Below are 22088 nucleotides of genomic sequence, written 5' to 3' on the forward strand. Positions count from 1 at the left end.
ATTTAGACTATCTCCTTTCATGGAATGTATGTTTAAGTCTTTCACTCATTTTTTGTTGGATTGCCTTGTTTCCTCGTATAGGACTTTTTTGTTGTAGATGTGACTCCTTTATCAAATATACATGTGGTAAATATCTCCAGTCTGTGGCTTCCCCCCCCGCCCCATTCTCTTAATAGTGGCTTTTGATGAACAGAAGTTTTTAATTTTAATTTGGTCCAATTTCTTTTTCTTTTCCCGTATGGATGACATTTCTTTATGTCCTGTTTAAGAAATCTTTCCCTATTTCAAGGTCATGAAGAAATTCCCTGTCTTATTCTAGAAGCTTTATTGTTTTGCTTTTCACAATTAGTTTTACAATTTATTGTGTAAATGTCTGTAGGGTATGAGGTGGGATCAAGATTCCTTCTATTATTAAATTAATATCCAACTATAATGGCTTTATTAAAGCTTTAACTTTTCTATAAAGATCTTGTACATTCATTTGTCATGCTAGTTCATAGATGCTTTATTTTTTTATTGCTATGGTGATTTTTTAAATATACTTCTTGATTTTTTAATATATATTTTTAAGATTTTATTTATTTATTTTATAGAGAGGGAAAGGGAGAGAGAAAGAGGGAGAGAAACATCAATGTGTGGTTGCCTCTCACATGGGCCCCAGTGGGGACCTGGCCCACAACCCAGGCATGTGCCCTGACCGGGAATCGAACTGGTGATCTTTGGTTCCCAGGCCGCCCTCAATTCACTGAGCTACACCAGCCCGGGCCTATAGTGATATTTTTTAAAATTTTCTACTTGATTATTGATGTACAGGGGAATGATAAGTGATTTTTTTAATGAGTTATCTTTATTTGTCTACTTAGCAAAAAGTTGTGATATAATGTGCATGAAAGTGCTTTAAAAATAAAATGTACTTGATGGTTAAAAATATTTTCTTAGACTAGAATAAAATTAGGGCAATAAAAAATTTGCTTTTGTGGTAATATTAGATTATAATGGTTCTAGATATAAGATCTAAGAGAATCTGAGTCTTATGTTTTTTAATCAAATATTATGAACATGGAATTCAACTGGATTTCCCAAAGAATTCTTTCTGCATCTAGAAGCTTTTCAACAGGGTATCTATACTTTGTTCCTTTGTTCCTAGACATGTTCTAGGGCTTTTGATCATGGCTATATTCAAAACAGTGTATCTATTCTCCCTTCATTTGTAACATGTACTTTTAGAACTATTATTTTGTAACATTGTTCTTATTCATAACAGCTTTCCGTAAAAAAAAAAAAAAAAAGGCAAGGAAAGAAAAGAAAAAGAAAAACCTTTAAAATATGGATATTTGCCAAAAGGAAACTGGATACAAATCTATGGCAAGTTAACTTCCTGGGGGGGAAAAATAGGACAATCTGTTATTACTTATAGAAACAATACAGATTTCTCTAGTACAGTGATGAATTTCCCATGGGTTTTCTGTCTTTTAAAAAGATGTAAAGTATTAAAATATTGAAGATTCCTTACTGTATAATATGCCTTTAACAGGTCGTGTTGAAGGGTAGTAGAACTGTCTAGGGAAGCTTGTGGAAATGATCATTTAGAAATTATTTTATTCTCTGGTCCTGATACAGGAGAGTTTATCAAGCTGGAATCTGCAGATCCTTTAGTTCTGTAGGGAAAATGCAATGGACAATAAAAATGTGCCACTTGAAAGAGGCAAAGGTATCATATATAACCAGTTGGTGATGAAATGTCATGATTTCTTTATTCTGGATCAGAGTCAGAGATTATTGATCATAATAAAGAAGGTTTTCTTTGGTCTTAGCTTTGTGTGTCACATTTTACTGTGTAGCTTATTTTTTAAAAATAGACACTTGGAATTTCTTTTATAATGCTTTAAATTATTGGTTCTTTAAAGTTTTTTTTTTTTAGGGCTACATATCCTTTAGAAAATCTGTCTTATCTCAGAAAAATACAAAAAATAAAAATACAAATCTACACATAAGACAATTTTGCGTGCAATTTTCAAGAGATTCACAAATCCCCTGAAACCCATATACCTCAGAATGAGAACTGTTATTACACATTACAGTAGTATTTGGCTGAAACTCATTATTGAACAACTCTCTGGCTGAAGATTATGGAACATAATGTTTGTTGGTGATCCAGTATTAGCTCAAATGACCATACCCTCTTCCTCCTCAAATCTATTGATCTTTCTTATCCATATACATTTTTATTTTAAATGCCAGTGTTGATAAAGAAGTCATATTTCTGTGTCTTAGGTATCTGTTGCTTTAGTGTGTCCAGTTTAAATATGAAGCTTACAAATGCAGTGATATCACCTTATTATTTATAGTGTTCAGAATATTGCAATGTCTACTAAATGGTTTATGAAATTGCATATCATATTCCTGAGTCTTCATCTGATGTTGCAACAACAAAAAACTGATAACAGAAATTAGGTAATCTACATGCATATAACCTTCACCATCCTCCCTTTTTTTTTTTTTCTTTTTGGAGAGAGAGAGAAAGGGTTAGGCTATCTCCTGAATGTGCCCTGACCAGGGATCAAACCCCCAACCCTGGGGTATCAGGTGATGTTCTAACCAACTGAGTCATCTGGCCAGGGCACTGTCCTGCCTCTTAATGAGTTCAAAGCTAGCAGTCCTACTCAACCATGCTATATTTGCAACTTTATATTTTCTGTTTCCAAAATAGTTGTGTGTGTGTGGAAAGTTTAAGTAGTAGGATTACTTAAAAATAATACTCAAAAATTGCCACAGTAAAAAATTTCCCTTGGGAACCAATATATAACTAGTTTGTGTTAGCTAAAGAACTCATTTGTTCTTTTCTCTTTTTTTGTTCTTAATTCATTTCTTTCGAAGCACATATTGGATATCTTCTGAATATGTATGACATGTATTGGTATAAAAAATTATAAATCAGCTGTGAAATGTAGAGTCCTTGCTGACTTTGAGAGAAGCCAGCTGCCATGTCGTGAAAGGGCCTTTGGAGAAGGCACCATGCCTAGGCTCTGAATCCTGCCCTTTGCTGACAGCCAGCAAGGAAACAGGGACCCCTGTCCTACAAGCTGCAAGACGATAAATTCTGCCAACAACCTGATGGAGCTTGGAAGGCACTTATCAGCTTGTAGCAGAGGGGAGGGCACACCTGTTATCAGTACAGGGACTTCTTTTTTGCAGTTATGGGCCTGGAGTTGTGGGGTCTAGCCAGAGGTCTATCAGTTTAACCCTGAAGTTTTGACACAAGTCATCAACACTCACTTTTATGCCTGTTCTTATTCAATATTGTACTGGAAGTACAAGAAAGATGACCCAATCAGAACAGAAAAGGAAATGAGAGATATTCAGGTGTGAAGGAAAAAGTAAACTTTCTTTGCTGGTGATATGACCAAATTTGTAAAAAATCCTAAAAGCTCTACTTCCCTCCCACACTGCACCCCCACCCCGTAAAAACAAACAAACAAACAAACAAAACTAGAATAAGATCAGCAAGATTACAGGGCAGAAAGTCAATATAAAAATCAGTTTTATTTCTATATACTAAAATTTAAAAATGGGAAATAGAATTTAAAAAGCAATATCATTTGCAATAGCATTAAAGTCAGAAATTAGAGATAATTTTAACAACGTGTGAAAAGCTAGTTCAGTGAAAATTACAAAACATTACTGAGAAATGAAAGACAATCACAGAAATGAAAGACATCAATGGAGAGGCATACTATGCTCATAGATCAAAAGACTACATGTTTATTAGAGTTCATCTCCCCAAATTTGCCAACATATTTTTTAAAATACTTTTTTAAATTTTTACTGATTTTAGAGAGCAGAAGAGGGAAAGAGAGAGAGGAAAACATCAACTCTGTTGTTCTACTTATTTATGCAGTCCCTGGTTGCTTCTCATATGTGCCCTGACTGGGGATTGAACCGGCAACCCTTTGGTTTGCAGGCCAGTGTTCAATCCACTGAACCACACCAGCCAGGCCTAAAGGACTTTTTTGGGATGCCCCAAAGTTAGTTAGAATAGTTTGAGAGGACCTCATGATAGTTAAGACTGAGATAAGCCCTAAAGTACAGATAAGATTTATTTAAGCAAAGGGGAGAAGAACAGTGTTAAACAAGTAAGAGAAGGGAGGTAAAATACACGATGCTTTGAGATAGAAACATGATATGTTCAGGAAATTGAAAGGATATAACAAATTTGGGATTAGTGGAAGATAAATTGAAAAGGATAGGTGGTCTTCAATTCCAATTTATGGAGTCGGTACTTTATTTTCTAAGTGTGAGAAAGCCAATGGCAATTTTGAGCAAGCAGTTAAGATTTATAACAGTGGTACTTGAGGATATTTAATTTGTGGGCACTGTGTAGAATGCATTCAGGGTGATCTAAGCAAGAATGAAAAAAACCTGAATAAAATACTGTGGGTCAAGATGGATATGTGAAATATTTTGAAGGGGGCTTTGTCACCCAAATAACTAAATAAGGAGGAATGAAAGAAAAAAAAGAAGATAATATTTGGATTTTAAACCTTTAATAGAAATAGGGAGTTGTTTCAGGAAAGAACCTTTGAGGAGAAAGAGACAATAAAGATTGATTTTGGTTATGTTTAGTTTGAAAGTATAATGAAAAATTCAAGAAGACTTTTTTTTGTAGGGAGGTAGAGATAAGGGATTCATGTTTGAAATTGAGATTAAGATTTGCATATATTCAGCATAAGGAAATTGAAACATAAGCCAGAACCTGTTCACCAAGAGAAAAAGCACATACACCAAGAAGAGCTGAAGGCTGTTCAGTATCCACAGTTAGGGTGTTAGAAGAGGAAGACAAGCTAGCAAAGGAGAGAAGCAGCAGTCATCAATAGTTGGAAAATATTTCCTTCTAGGTGCTCATCTTTCTCTTGTTCTCTATGTGTAAACCTTTATTCTACCTTTCCAAGATACTTTGAGTATATATTTTTTGCCTTGTTCATACCTCATTACTGCCTCTTTAAATCAGCATGTCTAGATTCCCTGTGTATCTATCTTCACTATATAATTATGTATATAATTATGTTAAAGCTTTTTTCAAAATTGTGACTAGTTCTGAATTAGATAGTAAGCAATTTTCAAGGCCCTGAGTCCAAAGTTATACCTAATTTTATTATTTTTCATTATTCTTTAAAATAAATTTAATTTTTAAAAATTATTTTATTGTTGTTCAAGTACAGTTGTCTGCATTTATCCCCCTCACGCCCCCCCCCCCATCCTACTCCAGCCATCCCCACCTCCCTCCCTTGCTTCCACCCTCCCCCTTGGTTTTGTCCATGTGTCCTTTATACTTGTTCCTGAAGACCCTTCCCCTCCCATTGTCCCCTCCCACCTCCCCTCTGGTTACTGTCAGATTGATCTTAATTTCAATGTCTCTGGTTATATTTTGCAAAGCTATATCGAATTTAAACAGCTTGTCAGGAGAATAAATCTTCTAGTGCTTCTGATGGGATTTTAAGCTACTCAATTGGAACCTGCCTTTAAAAATATGTACAACATGCTGACTTAAGTTTACACTGAAGTGTGAGTTAATTCTGAATGTATTCTAATTTGGGGGAATGTGCAAGGAGAAATTGGAGGAAGAAAGTTCAAGAGAACTGGAGAGAGAAAACAAACTTTTAAATCATTGCTTATGAAAGATAATATATTTATGACATATTAAAACTATAAGGTTCAGCCTATGCTGAGGCTAAGGCTGATGGAATCAGTATGAAGGAGAAATTGATCTCTCTTGTAAGTACTAAGTAGTCTTCTAAAATAGCTGCCATTTCTGTAAAAACCTGTGTGTCTAAAGTACCTGAAATCTAAGCATTCCTGAATTAGATAACAAAAAAAAAATCTGATTTAAAAAATGTCTAAATGTGCCCTGGCTGGTGTGGTTCAGTGGGCTGAGTACTAGCCTGTGAACCCAAAGGTTGCCAGTTCAATTCCCAGTCAGGGCACAGGCCTGGGTTACAGGCCAGGTCCCCGGTTGGGGGTGTGTGAGAGACAGACGACTGATGTTTCTTTCACACATCGATGTTTCTCTCCCTCTCTCTTGCCCTTCCCCTCTCTCTAAAACTAAATAAATACAAATCTTTAAAAAAAATGTCTAAATGTACCTCTTAACTTTTTCAGAGGAAATGCGAAAACAAGGCTTATTGCAATGGCTTGATTCTCTTGAGACTGAGAACACCACCTCTCCAGACCTGCAGCTCACCGTGGGAGCAGTGATTGTGGAAGAAATGAGAGCAGCCATCGAGAGGCAGACTGGTCTTCAGTGTTCAGCTGGAATTTCACACAATAAGGTAAAGGCCAATGGTAGTTTTTGAAGAGAAACATAGATACCTATAGTTAAATACAGCAAGGATACATTTAAGTGGGGCATTTAAATCATTATCTATATACTTTGCGGTGGGTTTCTATTTAAAATTCATGTCGAGGAAGAAGTAGAAGCCTAAGTAATTTTTTCACATGGGAATCGACATTGAACATATACTTTCCTAAGAAGCAGGCTGAAAAATTTGCAGAAAATGCTTATTTATATAGTTGCATCCAAAGCATTTCCTTAATGACTGAACTGTCTAGGAAGGAGGAGGTTAGTCTTTGAATTTTAAATATGAATCTATTTGTTTTCATTTGCTGAATATTCTAGTATTATCTCATTTCTTTTAAAAATATTTTATTTATTTATTTTTTTAGGGAGGGGAAAAGAGGGAGAAAAACATCAATGTGTGGTTGTCTCTCATGTGCCCCCTATCATGTGCCCCCTATAGGGATCTGGCCTGAAACCCAGGCATATGCCTTGACTGGGAATCGAACCAGCATCCCTTTGACTTGTGGGCTGGCACTCAAGCCACTGAACCACACCAGCCAAGGCTAGTATTATCTCATTTCTTATGTGGAGTGGCCTAGGTGTTTTATAATTTGACTATTCCCCCTTTCCTAATGAAAGCAGTAAGACAAACGCAATAGTAAAATGTTACTGATTTGAACACTATTTTGATTTATGGAATACAGACAATTGTCAATCCAGGGGCAGAATAAATGGTTTTCTAATTAAAGTGTAGTGGTGTGGCTCAGTGGATTGAGTGCCAACATGTGAGCCAAAGGGTCTCTGGTTCAAATCCCAGTCAGGGCACATGCCTGGGTTGTGGGCCAGGTCCCCAGTATGGGGTACATGAGAGGCAACCATACATTGATGTTTCTCTCCCTTTCTTTCTCCCTCCCTTCATCTCTCTAAAAATAAATAAATAAAATCTTTTTTAAGAAAAGTACAGTGAGGGTCTGTAATCTTCATCCCCCTGACTGGTCTCAATAATTGGGCAGAGACTGATTACTGGGTACTGCCTTTTCCCCCTCCCTCCAATAAGAGCAAAGTACCAAACTACTCAGCAGAGTTTGGGTGGTTTTTGTTTTTTCTTTCCTGGTTGGGTAGAGGGAAGGAAAAGAAAAGTCCTAATGTAATAACTTAAACCAGACTAAATGTTGCCCAGTTCCAGAGAATCTCTCCAATGAATTTAAGAATGATTTTATATTTTCCCCACCAATTTTAATTTGTGAAATGCTACCACTGAAATATCTTATTCCTTGAAAAGAATTTTCAAGGATTTAAATTTTTTTCATTTTGAAGTCTTGTTTATAGTATATTTGCTATTGGAGGGTGCTTTGGAGCCCAGTCTCACTCAGAGATACTAAATTATGGTAATGTATATTAAATCCAGGACTCAAAATGGACTAACCAGTAATCAAGAAATATAGATAAATGGGTAAAGCAAGTTTGTCTCAGCTTTTTCATATGGATATGTTAAGAAATGCATAAGTTTCTTCTGCAGCTTCTCTGCCTTTTACCCTCTTGAAGTGGGAGAACCTTAGGATTACATGCAGGCGGAAGAATGACTAAAGGAAAACCAGGAGCAGATGTAGAAAGAACAATGAAGACAATTGTGATTGTGGGTCATGTTTTCCAGTGAGGATGTTGTAGGAAACCAAGGTTCAGAGATGTTTTGAATTTCTGTTTTTGTTGTTAATGTGGACACCGCTAGTTATAGCCCTTAAGCTGTGTGTGTGTGTGTGTGTGTGTGTGTGTGTGTGTTAATATTCATCGATTCTCCGTGCGGGTGTTGACAGCAATGAAGTTTTTACACTTTCTGTACTCCAGGTCCTGGCAAAACTGGCTTGTGGACTAAATAAGCCCAACAGCCAGACGCTGGTCTCACACAGGTCGGTCCCACAGCTCTTCAGCAACGTGCCTATTAACAAAGTGTGAGTATTTGGGAAGCCTCTTAACTTTCACTGAGACACGTATGAAGGCACTCTCTGGTTGTCCTTTCTTTTGTTCCTTATGAAGGATTGGAGCCAGGCAAAATTGGTACCAGGAAGGTGGGAGGGAGAGAACACAGGAAATTTTGAAAAACAAAGAATTTTTCTTTTCTTTTGCCATTTACATTTTTATTGTGGAAAACACATGTAACGTACAATTTATCATTTTAACCACTTGTAGCCGCACTGTTTAGTCACATTAGGTACATTCACATGGCTGTGCAGACATCAGCACTGTCCATCCACAGAAGTCTCTTCATCTTCCCACAGGAGACCGCACACCCGTTCAACTCGAACTCCCGGGTAACCTCTTCCCCCCGTGGCACACAGCCATCACTCCACTTTCTGTTTTTATGAATTTGACTTCACAGCTACCTCATGTAGGTAGAATCATACAGTATTTTCCTTTTGTTTTTTAAAGTATATTTTGTAGAATTTTTCTTTTTTTAAATTTTTTAAAAATTTTATTTATTTATTTTTAGAGAGGGAAGGGAGAGAGAGAGGGAGAGAGGGAGAGAGAAACATCAATGTGTGGTTGCTGGGGGCCATGGCCTGCAACCTAGGCATGTGCCCTGACTGGGAATCGAACCTGCGATGCCTGGTTTGCAGCCTGCGCTCAATCCACTGAGCTACGCCAGCCAGGGCCAGAATTTTTCTTAATGAAACTTCAATTCTACATTATCTGTGGAAAACTTAGTACTGAATTTTTTCAAATGATTTTTAGGTGTATGTTTAACTTCCCTCTGGACTTTTTATTCAAGTTAATAATATAAATAGGAGTTTTACCTCTTCTAATATCATATAAAGATGCTCAGGACTACTGAGTTGCTCCCAAACAAGGCATGAAAGAAGCTAAATAAAATGAATAAGTAGTTGTGCCTACCAGTTGCTGTGTGTCCTTGTCAAGGGTTCATAATACCGCTGAGGGGACAAGACACAACAGTTCAAAGCAACAGTAAAAGTGGTATCACAAGACTGTATGTAATTGCTAAATGAATTGTACAGGTAGTTACCAAAGTTCACAGAAGAGAAGAGTAATCTGAGGAGGATTTATGAAAGAGGCATGGGATTTGTTTTGAGATTTGGCAAATTTGGAGTCAGATGAGATAGAAGAACAATAGCAATTTGGACAGTGTTTTGGACACAAAAAGAGAAAAAGTATGAGGTATTTCGGTGAACTGGGACATAAACTAGTTTAGCTGGATCATACTGAGGAAGGGAAGTGATGGAAGTAGTACTGAAAAGATTGGTTGAAGTCAGATTATAGGAAGCCTCGAAGGCCAGGCTGAAGATTCTTCATTCTTAAATGTAAAAGGTTTTAGCTATAGAAGAGATGTGTTGGAGGGTTGGAATTTTAATCCCTAAGTGGAACAGATTTTGTACAATTAAAAGTTCTGTATACAGTTGGCTTAATGATAATTAATGACTTCAACTTTTTGTTTTTTGCTATTGTTAATCTCCTTCCCAGGTCCTAACCCGCAGAATATCTGAATTCCCAGAACCCGTTTGTCTTACAGTACAATATTAATAGTCTACAGGACCAACATGTGCTCTCATTTTCCTTGAACCTTCTGGAGATCCACTTACACAAGTAAAATATCTTATACATGCTGCAAACTAGATATTTGGGATATGAACTAAATTCCTTGTCTTTTTTGTTAGCCGTAATCTCGGAGGAAAGCTGGGAGCTTCTGTCATTGAAATCCTGGGGGTAGAGTACATGGGTGAACTGACCCAGTTCACTGAATCCCAGCTCCAGAGTCATTTTGGGGAGAAGAATGGGTAAGTGATTCCTAATACTTTTCAATCATAACCTTTATAGAAATACTAAATTCCAATATAGACTAAAACATTTAGTAAAATCTAGGCCTATTTTTAGGTTAGCATTTATTCAAGGTAATTTTATTGCTCCTTTTGCTTTAAAATATTATTAGATAACTACCCTGGCTGGTATGGCTCAGTGGATTGAGTGCTGGCCTGCAAACTGAAAGGTCCCTGGTTCAATTCCCGGTCACGGCACATGCCTGGGTTGTGGGTCAGGTCCCCAGTTGGGGGCATGAGAGAGGCAACCAATAGAGATGTTTCTCTTAAACATTGATGTCTCTCTCCCTCTTTCTCTTTCCCTCTGAATATAAATAAATAAAATTTAAAAACCCCCCAAATATTAGATAACTATGGCCTGTCAGTCTAGAGTAGCTTTTTCATGTATTTTAATAGGTTGATTGGCACTGTTACTTCTTTTTCTATTGGTTTTCTAGAGAGAGAGACAGACAGACAGAGGGAAACACTGATTTGCTGTTCCCCTTATTTATGCATTCATTGGTTGATTCTTGTACATGCCCTCACAACCCACAACCTTGGCTTACTGGGATGATGCTCTAACCAACTGAGCTACTGGCCAGGGCCAAGGAACTGTTACTTTGAAGCTTGGGTATATGAGGTCTGTCTGGAAAAAGACCAGCCATTGTTAATATAACAAGAATGGTTTATGTGACATTGATGTAACATGGCGGCCAAGGAGAGTGGACTGGAATGCACATGTGTGAACAAGGACAACTTTGCTGTACTATTCCGTGGGGGCGGTAGGTGCTGTTGAGTGAGCATGTATACTGTGTGGCCATTGCATTCAAAATGACTGAGCAAGTAGAGCAACGAATCTGCAACATATTTTGTGTTAAGCTTGAACATTCCTTCTCGAAAAGTGTTCAGGTGATTCAGAAGGCTGCAACTCTGGGTAATTGGCGATGCGCAGCTTTATCACAACAATGCTCCTGCTCATGCATCAGGTCTTATGCAGTGGTTTTTGGAGAAACATCAGATCACCCAGGTGACTCAGTCCCCCTAATGCCCAGACTTGGCACCCTGCGATATCTGGCTTTTCCCAAAACTCACCTTTGAAAGGGAAGGGATTTCAGACCATTGATGAGATTCAGGAAAATATGACAGGGCAGCTGATGGCAATTAGGAGAACTGTGTGAGGTCCTAAGGTGCCTCTTTTGAAGGGAACTGAGGCGTCATTGTCAAATGTACAGTGTTTCTTGTATTTTGTATCTTCTTCAATAAGTGTTTCTATTTTTCATAGTACATGGTTGGATACCTTCTGGATAGATCTCATATATAAGTACATCATCTATGTATGCTGATATTTCCTTAAAATCCTGTATTTAGGCTTAGCACCAAAAAACTTGGGGATATTAATCAGTGGCTTGCTTGGCACCTTTAAAAAATACAAATAATGACTTGGCTTTAGAAAGTGTAACCAGCTTTCCTCTCCTTGGTAATCAATATATTACATTGGGAAGGACAGGGGTTCTGTCAGAAGTGAGGTATATTTAATTTTGGACAAACTTTTTCATGAAGGGGATGAAAGGGTAATATACACGTATTTTGTTTAAACAAGATTAATTATTAGCTTTCACCTTAAAGAGTTTTGCTGGTTTTATTAGATCTTGGCTATATGCCATGTGCCGTGGAATTGAACATGATCCAGTTAGACCCAGGCAAATTCCCAAAACCATTGGCTGCGGCAAGAGCTTCCCAGGAAAAACAGCTCTGGCTACCCGGGAACAGGTAGGCAGGCACTCTTGACAGAACATTGCCTCTTCTAAGGGGGTTTAGTGGGTAGGTTTTGGTAACTGCAGAAGGTTTAATTAGATGGAATTAATGTTAGATTGAATTTTTATGCTGTAAAGTATGAAGAGGATAGAAGTTCCTTTTTGTGTGTTGAAAATTGACTAGTTTTAATTGGATTTATTTTTCCTTTTTTCTACCTAAAAAGAAATAAAATGGAAATGATAGAATTTGAAATGGAATTGCTCATTTTTTGGTAATTGAAAACTTGGAAGGTCTAGGATATTGTGCCTCAAGTTTGTGTCATTTTTTGTCTTCCTCAGAGCTGGAACATGCCTGAAATTAACCTGATGGCATGCCAGCAGGGAAACAAAATGAAAATTTTGAGCTAGGGCAGGTCAGAGTACTGAAAACTTCTATGATCTGTTGATCCTTTGGTTTTGGGGAAAACTTTATTGCACACTTCCATTTGGGAGAGAGCTTAACAAATCCACTGTTTAGTTCTAAAATAAACCTGTGATTTTTAAGTGAAAGGTTAAAGTCTCAATACTTTTTTTTTTAGGTACAATGGTGGCTTTTGCAATTAGCCCAGGAATTAGAGGAAAGACTAACGAAGGACCGAAATGATGTAAGATTTTTTTATTCCAAGGGTGAGATTTGGGATTTAAATACCAGTTTAAATGTCTTACCTTATAGAGTAGAAAAAAAAAGATACAAAAAAAATCAACTAAAAAATATTAAGGAATCTTTTATCTTCTGCCATAAAACTCAACATGATCTTCAAAAGCCTGCTTCTCTGAACATAGACTATTCCTTCATTACCATTTATCTCTACCTTTTTGTATACTTTTTTTATCTAACTACTCCTGCAGCCCTGAATATACAGTGGATCTTTATGAGTAAAGAGCCATTAAGCAGGACATTTAGGGAGGGATTAGACTATAAACTACTGGACTTAAACCTAGTGCATGTGACCCTGGCTGGTTTGGCTCAGTGGATTGAGCATCAGCCTGTGAATTCCTGGTCAGGGCACATGCCTGGGTGGTGGGCCAGGTCCCCACTTGGGGGTATGCAAGAGGCAACCAGTCAATGTTTCTCTCATACAGCTCTCCTCTTTCTCCCTCCTTCCCCTCTCTCTAAAAATTAATTTTTAAAAACCTATGCAAGTAAAACATAGTCTGTGTGACAAAGAAGTACTGATAGTTTTAGAGACAGAGTATTAAGTGAGAGACTTGACATCTGAAAATTCATTTCTTTATCCACTCTTCAAAAACGACCTCTTTTTTACTGATGTATATTTTTTAAAGATTTTTTATTTACTTATTCAAGAGAGAGGGAGAGAAACATCAATGTGTGGTTGCCTCGTGTGCGCCCCATTGCTGGGGACCTGGCCTGCAACCCAGGCATGTGCCCTGACTGGGAATAGAACCGATGACCCTTTGGTTTGCAGGTTAGCACTCAATCCACTGAGCCACACCAGCCAGGGTTTACTGATGTGTGTGTGTGTGTGTGTGTGTGTATATTTTTTACATACCATAAAATTCACTTGTTTAAAAAAATTCACATTTACAGTATACAGTTCAGTAGTTTTAGTATTTTCCAGTTGTTCAACTATTCCACAATTTAAGAACATTTTCATCATCCAAAAAGAAATCCTGTACCTATAGCAGTTACTCCCCCATCTCTAGGCAATTACTAAGTCTCCGTTCTGTCTCTATAGAAGTGTTCTGGACAGTTCATATAAATGGAATAATACAGTATGTAGCCTTTTATGGTGGCTTGACATCTTTAAGTCAACATAATATTTTTAGGTTTACCCACATTGTAGCATATATGAGTACTTTATTCCTTTATATAACTGAGTAATATTCTATTATATAAATATTTCTACATTTTGTTTACCCATTCATCAGTGAATGGGTATTTGAGTTGTTTCCACTTTTCAGCTATTATAATGTTGCTATGAATGTTCATTTACAGATTTTTGTGTAGACATATGGTTTTCATTTCTCTTGCTCCTATATCCCTAGGAGTGGAATTACTGGGTCACATGGTCACTTTCTGTTTAGCATTTTGGGGCTGTTGCTGCATTATTTTACATTCCCAGCAATGTGAGAGGGTTCTAATTTCTTTATACTTTTGTTATTACCTTTTTAAAAATTTTAGCCCTATTAGTGGGGGTGATGAAGTTTGTGGTTTTCAGGTGTTTATTGTCCACATTCTTTCTTATCCTTTAGGGAGAAATGTCTATGGAGATCCTTTACTCAGTTTTGAAATGGGTTGTCTCTTTATTGTGTTTTAAGGGTTCTTTATATATTCTGGGTACAAATCACTTGTCAGATACATAATTTGCAATTTTTTTCTCCCATTCTGTGGGGTTTTTTTTTCTTCGTTTTCTTGATGATATCGTTTGATGTGTCCTTCCTTTTTGGAACGTCTAGGAGTCCTACACATCAACTGTATACTGGCAGGTATCATCCAAACCTACCTGTATGTGCTCTCTTTTCACTGAATTTGTGGTGATTATTTGTTCTTTGGTAAATAACATAAAGAGGGGTATGATCCCAGTTGTGTTGTGGGCCTATTTGAGGGCGACCAGTAGGTGTCGCCCTGTTTTCATCTCTATAAGCCTCTGAGACTTCCCTTGCTGTTATCAAGTGCAACGCAGTAGGGATGCCTAAGAAAGTTCATGTCTTTTAAGCTTAAAAGAACTTTATGCCAAAAATAATTCTAGACATAGAATATCATGTCATTTTACTTCAAAATATTCTACTGGCTTTCCTTCACACTTAACTAATGTGTGGATTTCTTTTATTCTATAATGACCAGTATGATTTGGTCTCTGGCTTCTTCTCTGATCTCATTTCCTGTCCTCTTTCCCTTAATCCTCTTTAGCTTCCACTCCACTGGTCTCTTTCCCTTTTACTTGACACACCAACCAAACTCTCACCTTAACACTTGTGTACTTGCTGTTTCTTCAGCCTGGAGAATCTTTGCTCTTATATTCTTATTTACTCAGCTCTGGGCTCAAATATAAGAGGGTAGCTGGGGAAGGTAGAGGCCTCCAGCATTCTGCCTTACTCTGCTTTTTTCCGTAGCACTTTGTAGTCATTTCTATTACATGTCTACTTGTTTATTAACTGTAGCTCCTACTACAAGATAAGATCCCTTAGGGCCTGGACTTTATTTTGTTCTATCCTGTATCTCTAGATAGGGCCTGATTATGTAGTAGGCATTCACTTATGCTTGAATGGTTTTAGTCAACAAGGACTCCTTTGTAATTGCCAATTTGTATTCTCTTAAGATATGCAAATCCGTAGGTATTTGCAAAATGTACGAAAATACAAATTGTATTTTTACTCCCCAACTACTGGTTTGGCTGTATTTGCCTAGGGGTATTTCTTCTCACTAATATCTTTTGATTTTGAGGGGATCCCAATAATAGAATTTTTAATCTTCTTCTCTGCCACCTCTCAATCTTTGTTTCTTAGTTTGCTTTGCATCAAGAGTATGCAGATGCCCTGGCTGGTGTAGCTCAGTGGATTGAGCATGAGCCTGCAAACCAAGGGGGTCACGGTTCAATTCCCCGTCAGGGCATATGCCTGGGTTGCAGGCCAGGCCCCCAGCCGGGGGGTGCATGAGAGGTAACCACACATTGATATTTCTCTCCCTCTCTCTCCTTCCGTTCCCCTCTCTCTAAAAACAAATAAATAAACTCTTGAAAAAATTAAAAAGTATTCAGATACTTTGATTCACTGAAAGGTGAACTGATGATCTGGCTTCTAGAGGCAGGCTTACTACACTGTATCTTCTAGTGATAGGCTGTAAACAGGTGATGCCAGTGAAACCTTCCACTGTTATTAAACATAAGAGCATCAGGGCAGCTTAAAGAATAGATCCACTGCTCAGTCTTGATATCCTAGCTTGGAACTTCCTTCCAGACAATTACTTATATGAGCTCTTCTTTAAGTCACAAAATAGAATATAGGACTGTAGGTATTTGTTATAATCTTCCTGCATAGACATTATAAAAAAGCATTCAAAAGAGTCCATTTTCATTTATTCTGTCCTCTTCCCATCACCTATGAAAATTTCCTAGATATTCTAATAATGTATCATCTAAATTAATCTCCAATTTCTTCTACTAAAAATAGCACAATTTAAAAAATTTTTAAATTAAACTTGACTATTTCCAAATCATTCTGTCACCCTAGTTCTTTTAATGTCCTCTTGAAACAGAACCACTCTATGTTCTATTCCTCTGGGTTCCGTTGCCCACTGCTGATAAAACTGTGACTCCCAATGCCAGGGTCTTATGAAAAGGAAAGGAACTATTTATTCAAAAGTTATACAGGTTTAGAAAATGGCAGAATTCTACTATTAAATCCCACTCCCTTTAGAAACAAAAAAAACACCCATAATCACTCAGTCCTGCCTCCTCTTGCCAAACCAGGTCAGTCAGGGGTACCTGATTGACTCAGGAAAATAGAAGTCTGTAGCTTAGCTGGGCAGATTCCTGTCTGTATTCCGGTTATTTCCAGTCATCCAAGCTTGGCTAGGCTCCTGCTCTTAATTCAAAACAGTATAGCCCCTCCTCATTGTGGGCCAGTGGGGGTCCTTCTGCATCTTTTCAAACCACGTGGCCAAGAAAGCCTTCTCTGCTCCCAAGCTGCATGGTTAAGATACCATGGCTGCCCCGCATTTGGGTATAAATCTTGGCTCTGATCTACCTCCATAACCCCATTTCCGACTCCTCCCACAAAAGGTTACACCTACTACTCCTCTGGTTTCTTCTGCCTTTCTCTACTTCCACTGTTAGTCTGGGCAGTCTTGCCCCTGTGATGTGAGAATCACCTCTGGTAACCTACTTCCTGCCTGGTCTCCCTGGCTGTTAGCATTACTGACACACTGGCCAAGTTATTTAGATACGAAAAGTAACTCTCAATGGCCCTGCTCTGATTCCCCTTCCCCCAAGCCAGGCTAGTGGGGGATTTGGGGATCTCTAGCTCAGCACCTCATTACACTCTCATGCAATTGAGTATATAGAATCCAGATGCTCATGGTAACTTTAGTTCTGTTTTCTATCCTTTTATACCCACAGAATGACAGGGTAGCCACACAGCTGGCCGTGAGCATTCGTGTACAAGGAGACAAACGTCTCAGCACTCTGCGCCGCTGCTGTGCCCTTACCCGCTATGATGCTCACAAGATGAGTCATGACGCGTTTGCTGCCATCAGGAACTGTAATACTTCAGGAACACAAACCGAATGGTGAGTTTCTTTCTAGCTCATCTTTTCAGAAGAGACTTATATCCTGTCTTGCTCTAAAATTGCTCTATATAAGCTTTCCAGCTGGGATAGGTTCTTTGTGACTCTGGCCAGCAGGACCTATTACAGAGGGGAAGGGCCATGCACAAAGGAGAGGGCACAGTAGAAACAAGAGAAAAAAGGCAGACTGGCTGCAACTTCTTTGACTATGTTTAGTGCAGTCCAGTTCTCAGGGGTAGGTTTGAGATTCAAAGTGAACCAGTACCATCCTGCCCTGGCCAGGTGGCTCAGTTGGTTAGAGTGTTGTCCTGATATACCAAGGTTGTGGGTTCGTTCCCCAGTCAGGGCACATACAGGAAACAACCAATGAATATATAAATAAGTGGAACAACAAATTGATATTTCTCTCCCTTTCTCTCTCAAATTAATAATTTTTTTTAAAATTAAAAAAAAGAAAAAATACTATCCTTACATGTATCAGTTTGCAATAGTCTGGGGAATGGCCACTTGCACTCGGGAGTACAGAATTCAAGTTTCAAGAATATAGCACACTTGGGAACTTCTTTCTCAACTTCTTCATTTTTCTGTCTTCCTTGATAATGAAACTGACCCATATTCATTGGTAGTCTCTAACACCCCAACTCAGTTACAAGCTCCACTAGTATAATACCAAATGTCATATTATAGTAAACTTCAGTTGGTCATGAAAAATAACCAAATACATGATTGGAATGTGTTCATTTATTGTCCAGATATTATTTTCAATGTTGGAATCCTTTAACTATTTAACATAGCCTGTTACATAAAAAAAAGTATTCCAAATTCACAATGGAAATATAATTATGTGAGGCAAATAAATTGGTTATTTATAGACCTATATTGAAGATTATAAGAAATGTTTACTTTATCTAAGTTATTGATTATCTAAATATATGGGCCAACACTATTTTATATACAAAGACTGTTATATAGTCTTTGCTTTTAGAATAATTAACTTTTACTCTCTGGTATATTTGCTTTCAAAAATTGAATTTTTACTGAATAAAATGATAATGGTGATACTGTGTTCATATGAAACCTTAAAAAACTGACAGACTATAATATTATTAACCAAGAGCTTGAAACCTATTGATAAGGAAGCATCAGAATTACCTGATTGTGAGATTGTCCCCAAGCATGAAGCTGGAGGACAGTGAGATACTGTTGTAATAATTTAAAAATAGCATTTACTCTTTACATCTTCGAGGGATTAATCTGTATGTAAAAGCACATTGCATCTTCTGAAATTCAACTCATGTGAAAATTTACTTGAGTAATTAGACATAATGAGGAACTTCATGGCTTTAGGGTTAGGTGGTGCCCTCTTAAAAATAGCAGAATGGGTGAGAGGCTATTTTCAGGAGTCTGTCTAGTCTAAATATTCTAAAAGCTTTTTTGTTGCCCAGAGTAAAATTTTTTGCCCTAACCCTGAATTATAGCAGCTCTGAAGCAGTATCTTACGAAAATGATGATACCTAGCTGCTAGGGAATCCCACTCACACTCGTTCGTGCAACTTGGTTCACCAAGTCGGCGATTGTCAAGGAGCGGTCCTAAATCAGCAACATCAACATCACCTAGGAACTTGGTGGAATGGCACATTCTCTGCCCATCTCAGATTTACTGAACCTCTATTAATCTGATACACCCTAAAGTTTGCGAGTCAATGCGGTAATGATTTCCTGATGTGGCAGAACCAGAATCCCAGTTATTTTTTATCATTCAAATCTGTGACCTGGTGCTAATCTTGTTCTTGTACTTTCCATACAGGTCCCCTCCCCTCACAATGGTTTTCCTCTGTGCTACCAAATTCTCTGCCACTGCCCCTTCGTCTTGCACAGACATCACCGTCTTCTTGAGTAATGACTCGGGTTCTCTGCCAAAGGTGCCAGTTGCCAGTCCAGAAACTAAGACCCAGGGAAGTGGCCCATCGGTGACAGCCACTAAGAAAGCAGCCACTTCTCTGGAATCATTTTTCCAAAAAGCTGCAGAAAAGCAGAAAGTCAAAGATGCTTCACTTTCATCCCTTACTGCCACTTCCCAGGCCCTCAAGAGCAATTCACCACTGAAGCTCTCCTTACCTTTCCAAACCAGCCGTACTACAGGAATTGGGCCCTTGTTTAAGCAGAAAAGTTTGCTTCTGAAGCAGAAACAGCTTAATGTTCCTTCGGTTGTCATTCCTCCACAGAATTTGCAGTCTAGCCCTAAAAAGTTATCAAAATATTTTCCAACAAAGTATCCAGATTCTGCCCCCGTCTGTGAAGGGGTTTTGAAGCTCCAATCCTTTAAAGCAACTCCTGCAGAGATGGATTTGGCCCAAAACAGCCAGAGCAGGCTTGCCTCTTTAACCTCCCAGTCTGCTCCAGAGGAGGCTCAGAAGGCAGCTACCACCCCAAGCCTGCTGGCTACTGAGGACCAAGTGCCCTGTGAGAAGTGTGGCTCTCTGGTACCTGTATGGGAGATGCCAGAACATAAGGACTATCATTTTGCACTGGAGCTGCAGAAATCCTTTTTGCAGCCCCACCCCTCACACCCCCAGGTTGTTCCTGCCAGTTCTCCTCAAGGGAAAAGAAATCCCAAGAGCCCTCTGGCCTCTAGTAATAAACGCCCCAGGCCTGAGGGCATGCAGACCTTGGAATCATTTTTTAAGCCATTAACACCCTAAGTGCTGTCCTCAGGCTTGCTGCAATGTTTTAATATTTTATCTATAACCTGGGAAATGGAAATATGTTTACTTTTTAAGGAAATTCATAACTATAAAAATTTTATAAGAAAAATAATTCAGTTAAATGCTGAGTGTAGGCTCTTATCTCTTCATGGGCATGGATTCTAATTTCACTGCAAATAGAAATGTAAAAATTTGTCTCCCAGAGATACAACTGCCTTGCGTTTTTAATCATGAAGTGTTTAGGAAGGCAGTGTCATGTAGTCAAAAATGTGTGGGCCTTGGAGCCTTGGAGATCTGGTTCTAGACCTGACACTGCCTCCTGTATTGTAGTATATGGCCTGGAGCTAGTCACTTTCCTCACTCTTCCTCATCTTTGAGATGAACAGAATTGAGATAATGCCTTACAGATTACTGAAGATTAAGAATAATTTCTTAAAGTACTATAGCACAGAAGGAACTGAGTAAAAAAGTTTTTGTTCTCCCTTCCTCTGTGATGGGCTACTCAGTAGATACTGAACTTCATACAAGCAAACTGTGTGGACAGCCAGTTTTAGCCATTGGCCCTTCTGCCTCTTGCATCTTGTTCTATGTACAAGATTGTTACTGGACCACTGCAGGAACCCTGCTTAGACCGGGTAGTCATGACCAGAACTAGATTACCTCCAGAACCCTGCTGCTCGTGTGATGCTGAGCAGCAGCAGCAGCAGCACCAGGGAACTTGTTAAAATTGTCTCAGCTTCACCTCCGCCCCAGCTGAATCAGAATCTGTATATTAACAAGATTCCTCAGGGTGTATCTTCAAGTTTCAGAAATACTGATCTAGAAAATACTAACAGCTGGCCAGGTTTGTAGAGAGCATTTTGTTAAACCCTAGACTACAAATTTAAAGGGTAAGTACTTGGGCCTTTGGGGTCAGTGGTGTGCTCACCTCTTCCCTGTTTAAGTGACCATTTAGGTTTTCCCTGTTTAGTGACCATAGCTTAGGGTTTTAAATTGCTGTAGTTTTTTGCACTTATCTGCATTTATAGTGCTGTATTTTTCATCTCTGCTCTTATATGTGGAAAGTTAGCCTTTTTTTTTTCTTTTCTGATATGGAGGACCTTGAATAAAACTGAAGATGAACCAAATTACATGGTAGTGAAGTAGTGCAGAAGTAGGGACAAGGGTGCACATATTTCCCCTCAGATACATCTATAAAAACCAACTGCTTTTTAAGCTTATTTATAAACTTGGGGGTCTGTTTTTAGTTCAGAGGAGGGAAACAATTGAAAACCACCAGGTCTAACAGGAAATTTCTTCCTCCAAAAATATTTAAATGTCTAATAAAAGACAATATTTACTCTATACATGGTCCTTTCCCTACTAGGTCTGTAGTTTCTTGGAGGCAAGAATTCTTCACAGTGCCTTGCACATAATACATGCTTAATATTCATTGGATGAAACATATATAATGAAAAATTGTAGATGGTTACTGGAACTAGCAAAATAAAAAATATACATGCTACTGGTAGACAGGGGGCTGTCTTCTATACCCTTTTATCCTCCTAAATGGTCCCTTGACCTGAAGTGGCTCACTGGAGTCCCTAGAGATGTGTCATTAAGTACTGATAGGATTTTCCAAAATTTCCCTTCTTAACCCAGGAAGAGTTTTTAGAAAATTTTTAAAATAAAAAATGCATTTTTGTTCTTTGATGGGTGATTGTGTGCAGATTTCATATTTCAAATTCACTTACAAAAGTGAATTTGAAAGTGAATTAAAAAGTTTTAATTCAGTGGTGTATAAGAATGAATTATGCCAGGATGTCATCATCCCACATCTGTTGTCATTGACAGCAGCCAGAAGCCCAACTGGGGTCCTGCTGGGAGCTTATTGATAGGAGCTTGTGGAGAAGCCACAATGGGAAGAGGGTATTTTGACTATAAATATTGAGTTTATGAGGATTATTTGAGAGTTTTGGTTTGGATGAGGTGCCTCTTCACTAACCTACAAACTCTCTGAAGACCTTTGAGACATTTGCTCCTACTTGTGGGCAGTGGTGTTAACCCCCCGCAGAACCTCATAAATGATGCTATTCGTGGCCCCTTGGTCCTCCTGCTAACACTCCTGTCCTGGCTGCCTAGCAATGTGCTCTAGCAACAGGGAACTTTTACTTTTGTGCTAGCAGCTGGAGATAACTCTTTGGTGGCTCTGTTGCCAACTTTCTG

The 22088-nt window shown here is 38.3% G+C and overlaps 1 protein-coding gene across 1 annotated transcript in view; it reads left to right on the forward strand.

The window, feature by feature from the left end:
- POLH (DNA polymerase eta) overlaps positions 1–21077 on the forward strand; it is a 29667-nt gene extending 8590 nt beyond the window's left edge. The window contains exons 5-11 of the mRNA XM_028510401.2: positions 6157–6326; positions 8180–8283; positions 10003–10122; positions 11787–11910; positions 12473–12538; positions 17012–17181; positions 18986–21077. Of these exons, the coding sequence (XP_028366202.1) occupies positions 6157–6326; positions 8180–8283; positions 10003–10122; positions 11787–11910; positions 12473–12538; positions 17012–17181; positions 18986–19880 (1649 nt within the window). The 3' untranslated portion in view covers positions 19881–21077. The remainder of the gene's footprint in view (positions 1–6156; positions 6327–8179; positions 8284–10002; positions 10123–11786; positions 11911–12472; positions 12539–17011; positions 17182–18985) is intronic.
- The last annotated feature ends 1011 nt before the right edge of the window (positions 21078–22088 follow it).

The sequence above is a fragment of the Phyllostomus discolor genome, chromosome 4 (assembly GCF_004126475.2).
Source record: "Phyllostomus discolor isolate MPI-MPIP mPhyDis1 chromosome 4, mPhyDis1.pri.v3, whole genome shotgun sequence".
In the NCBI taxonomy this organism is placed as follows: domain Eukaryota; kingdom Metazoa; phylum Chordata; class Mammalia; order Chiroptera; family Phyllostomidae; genus Phyllostomus; species Phyllostomus discolor.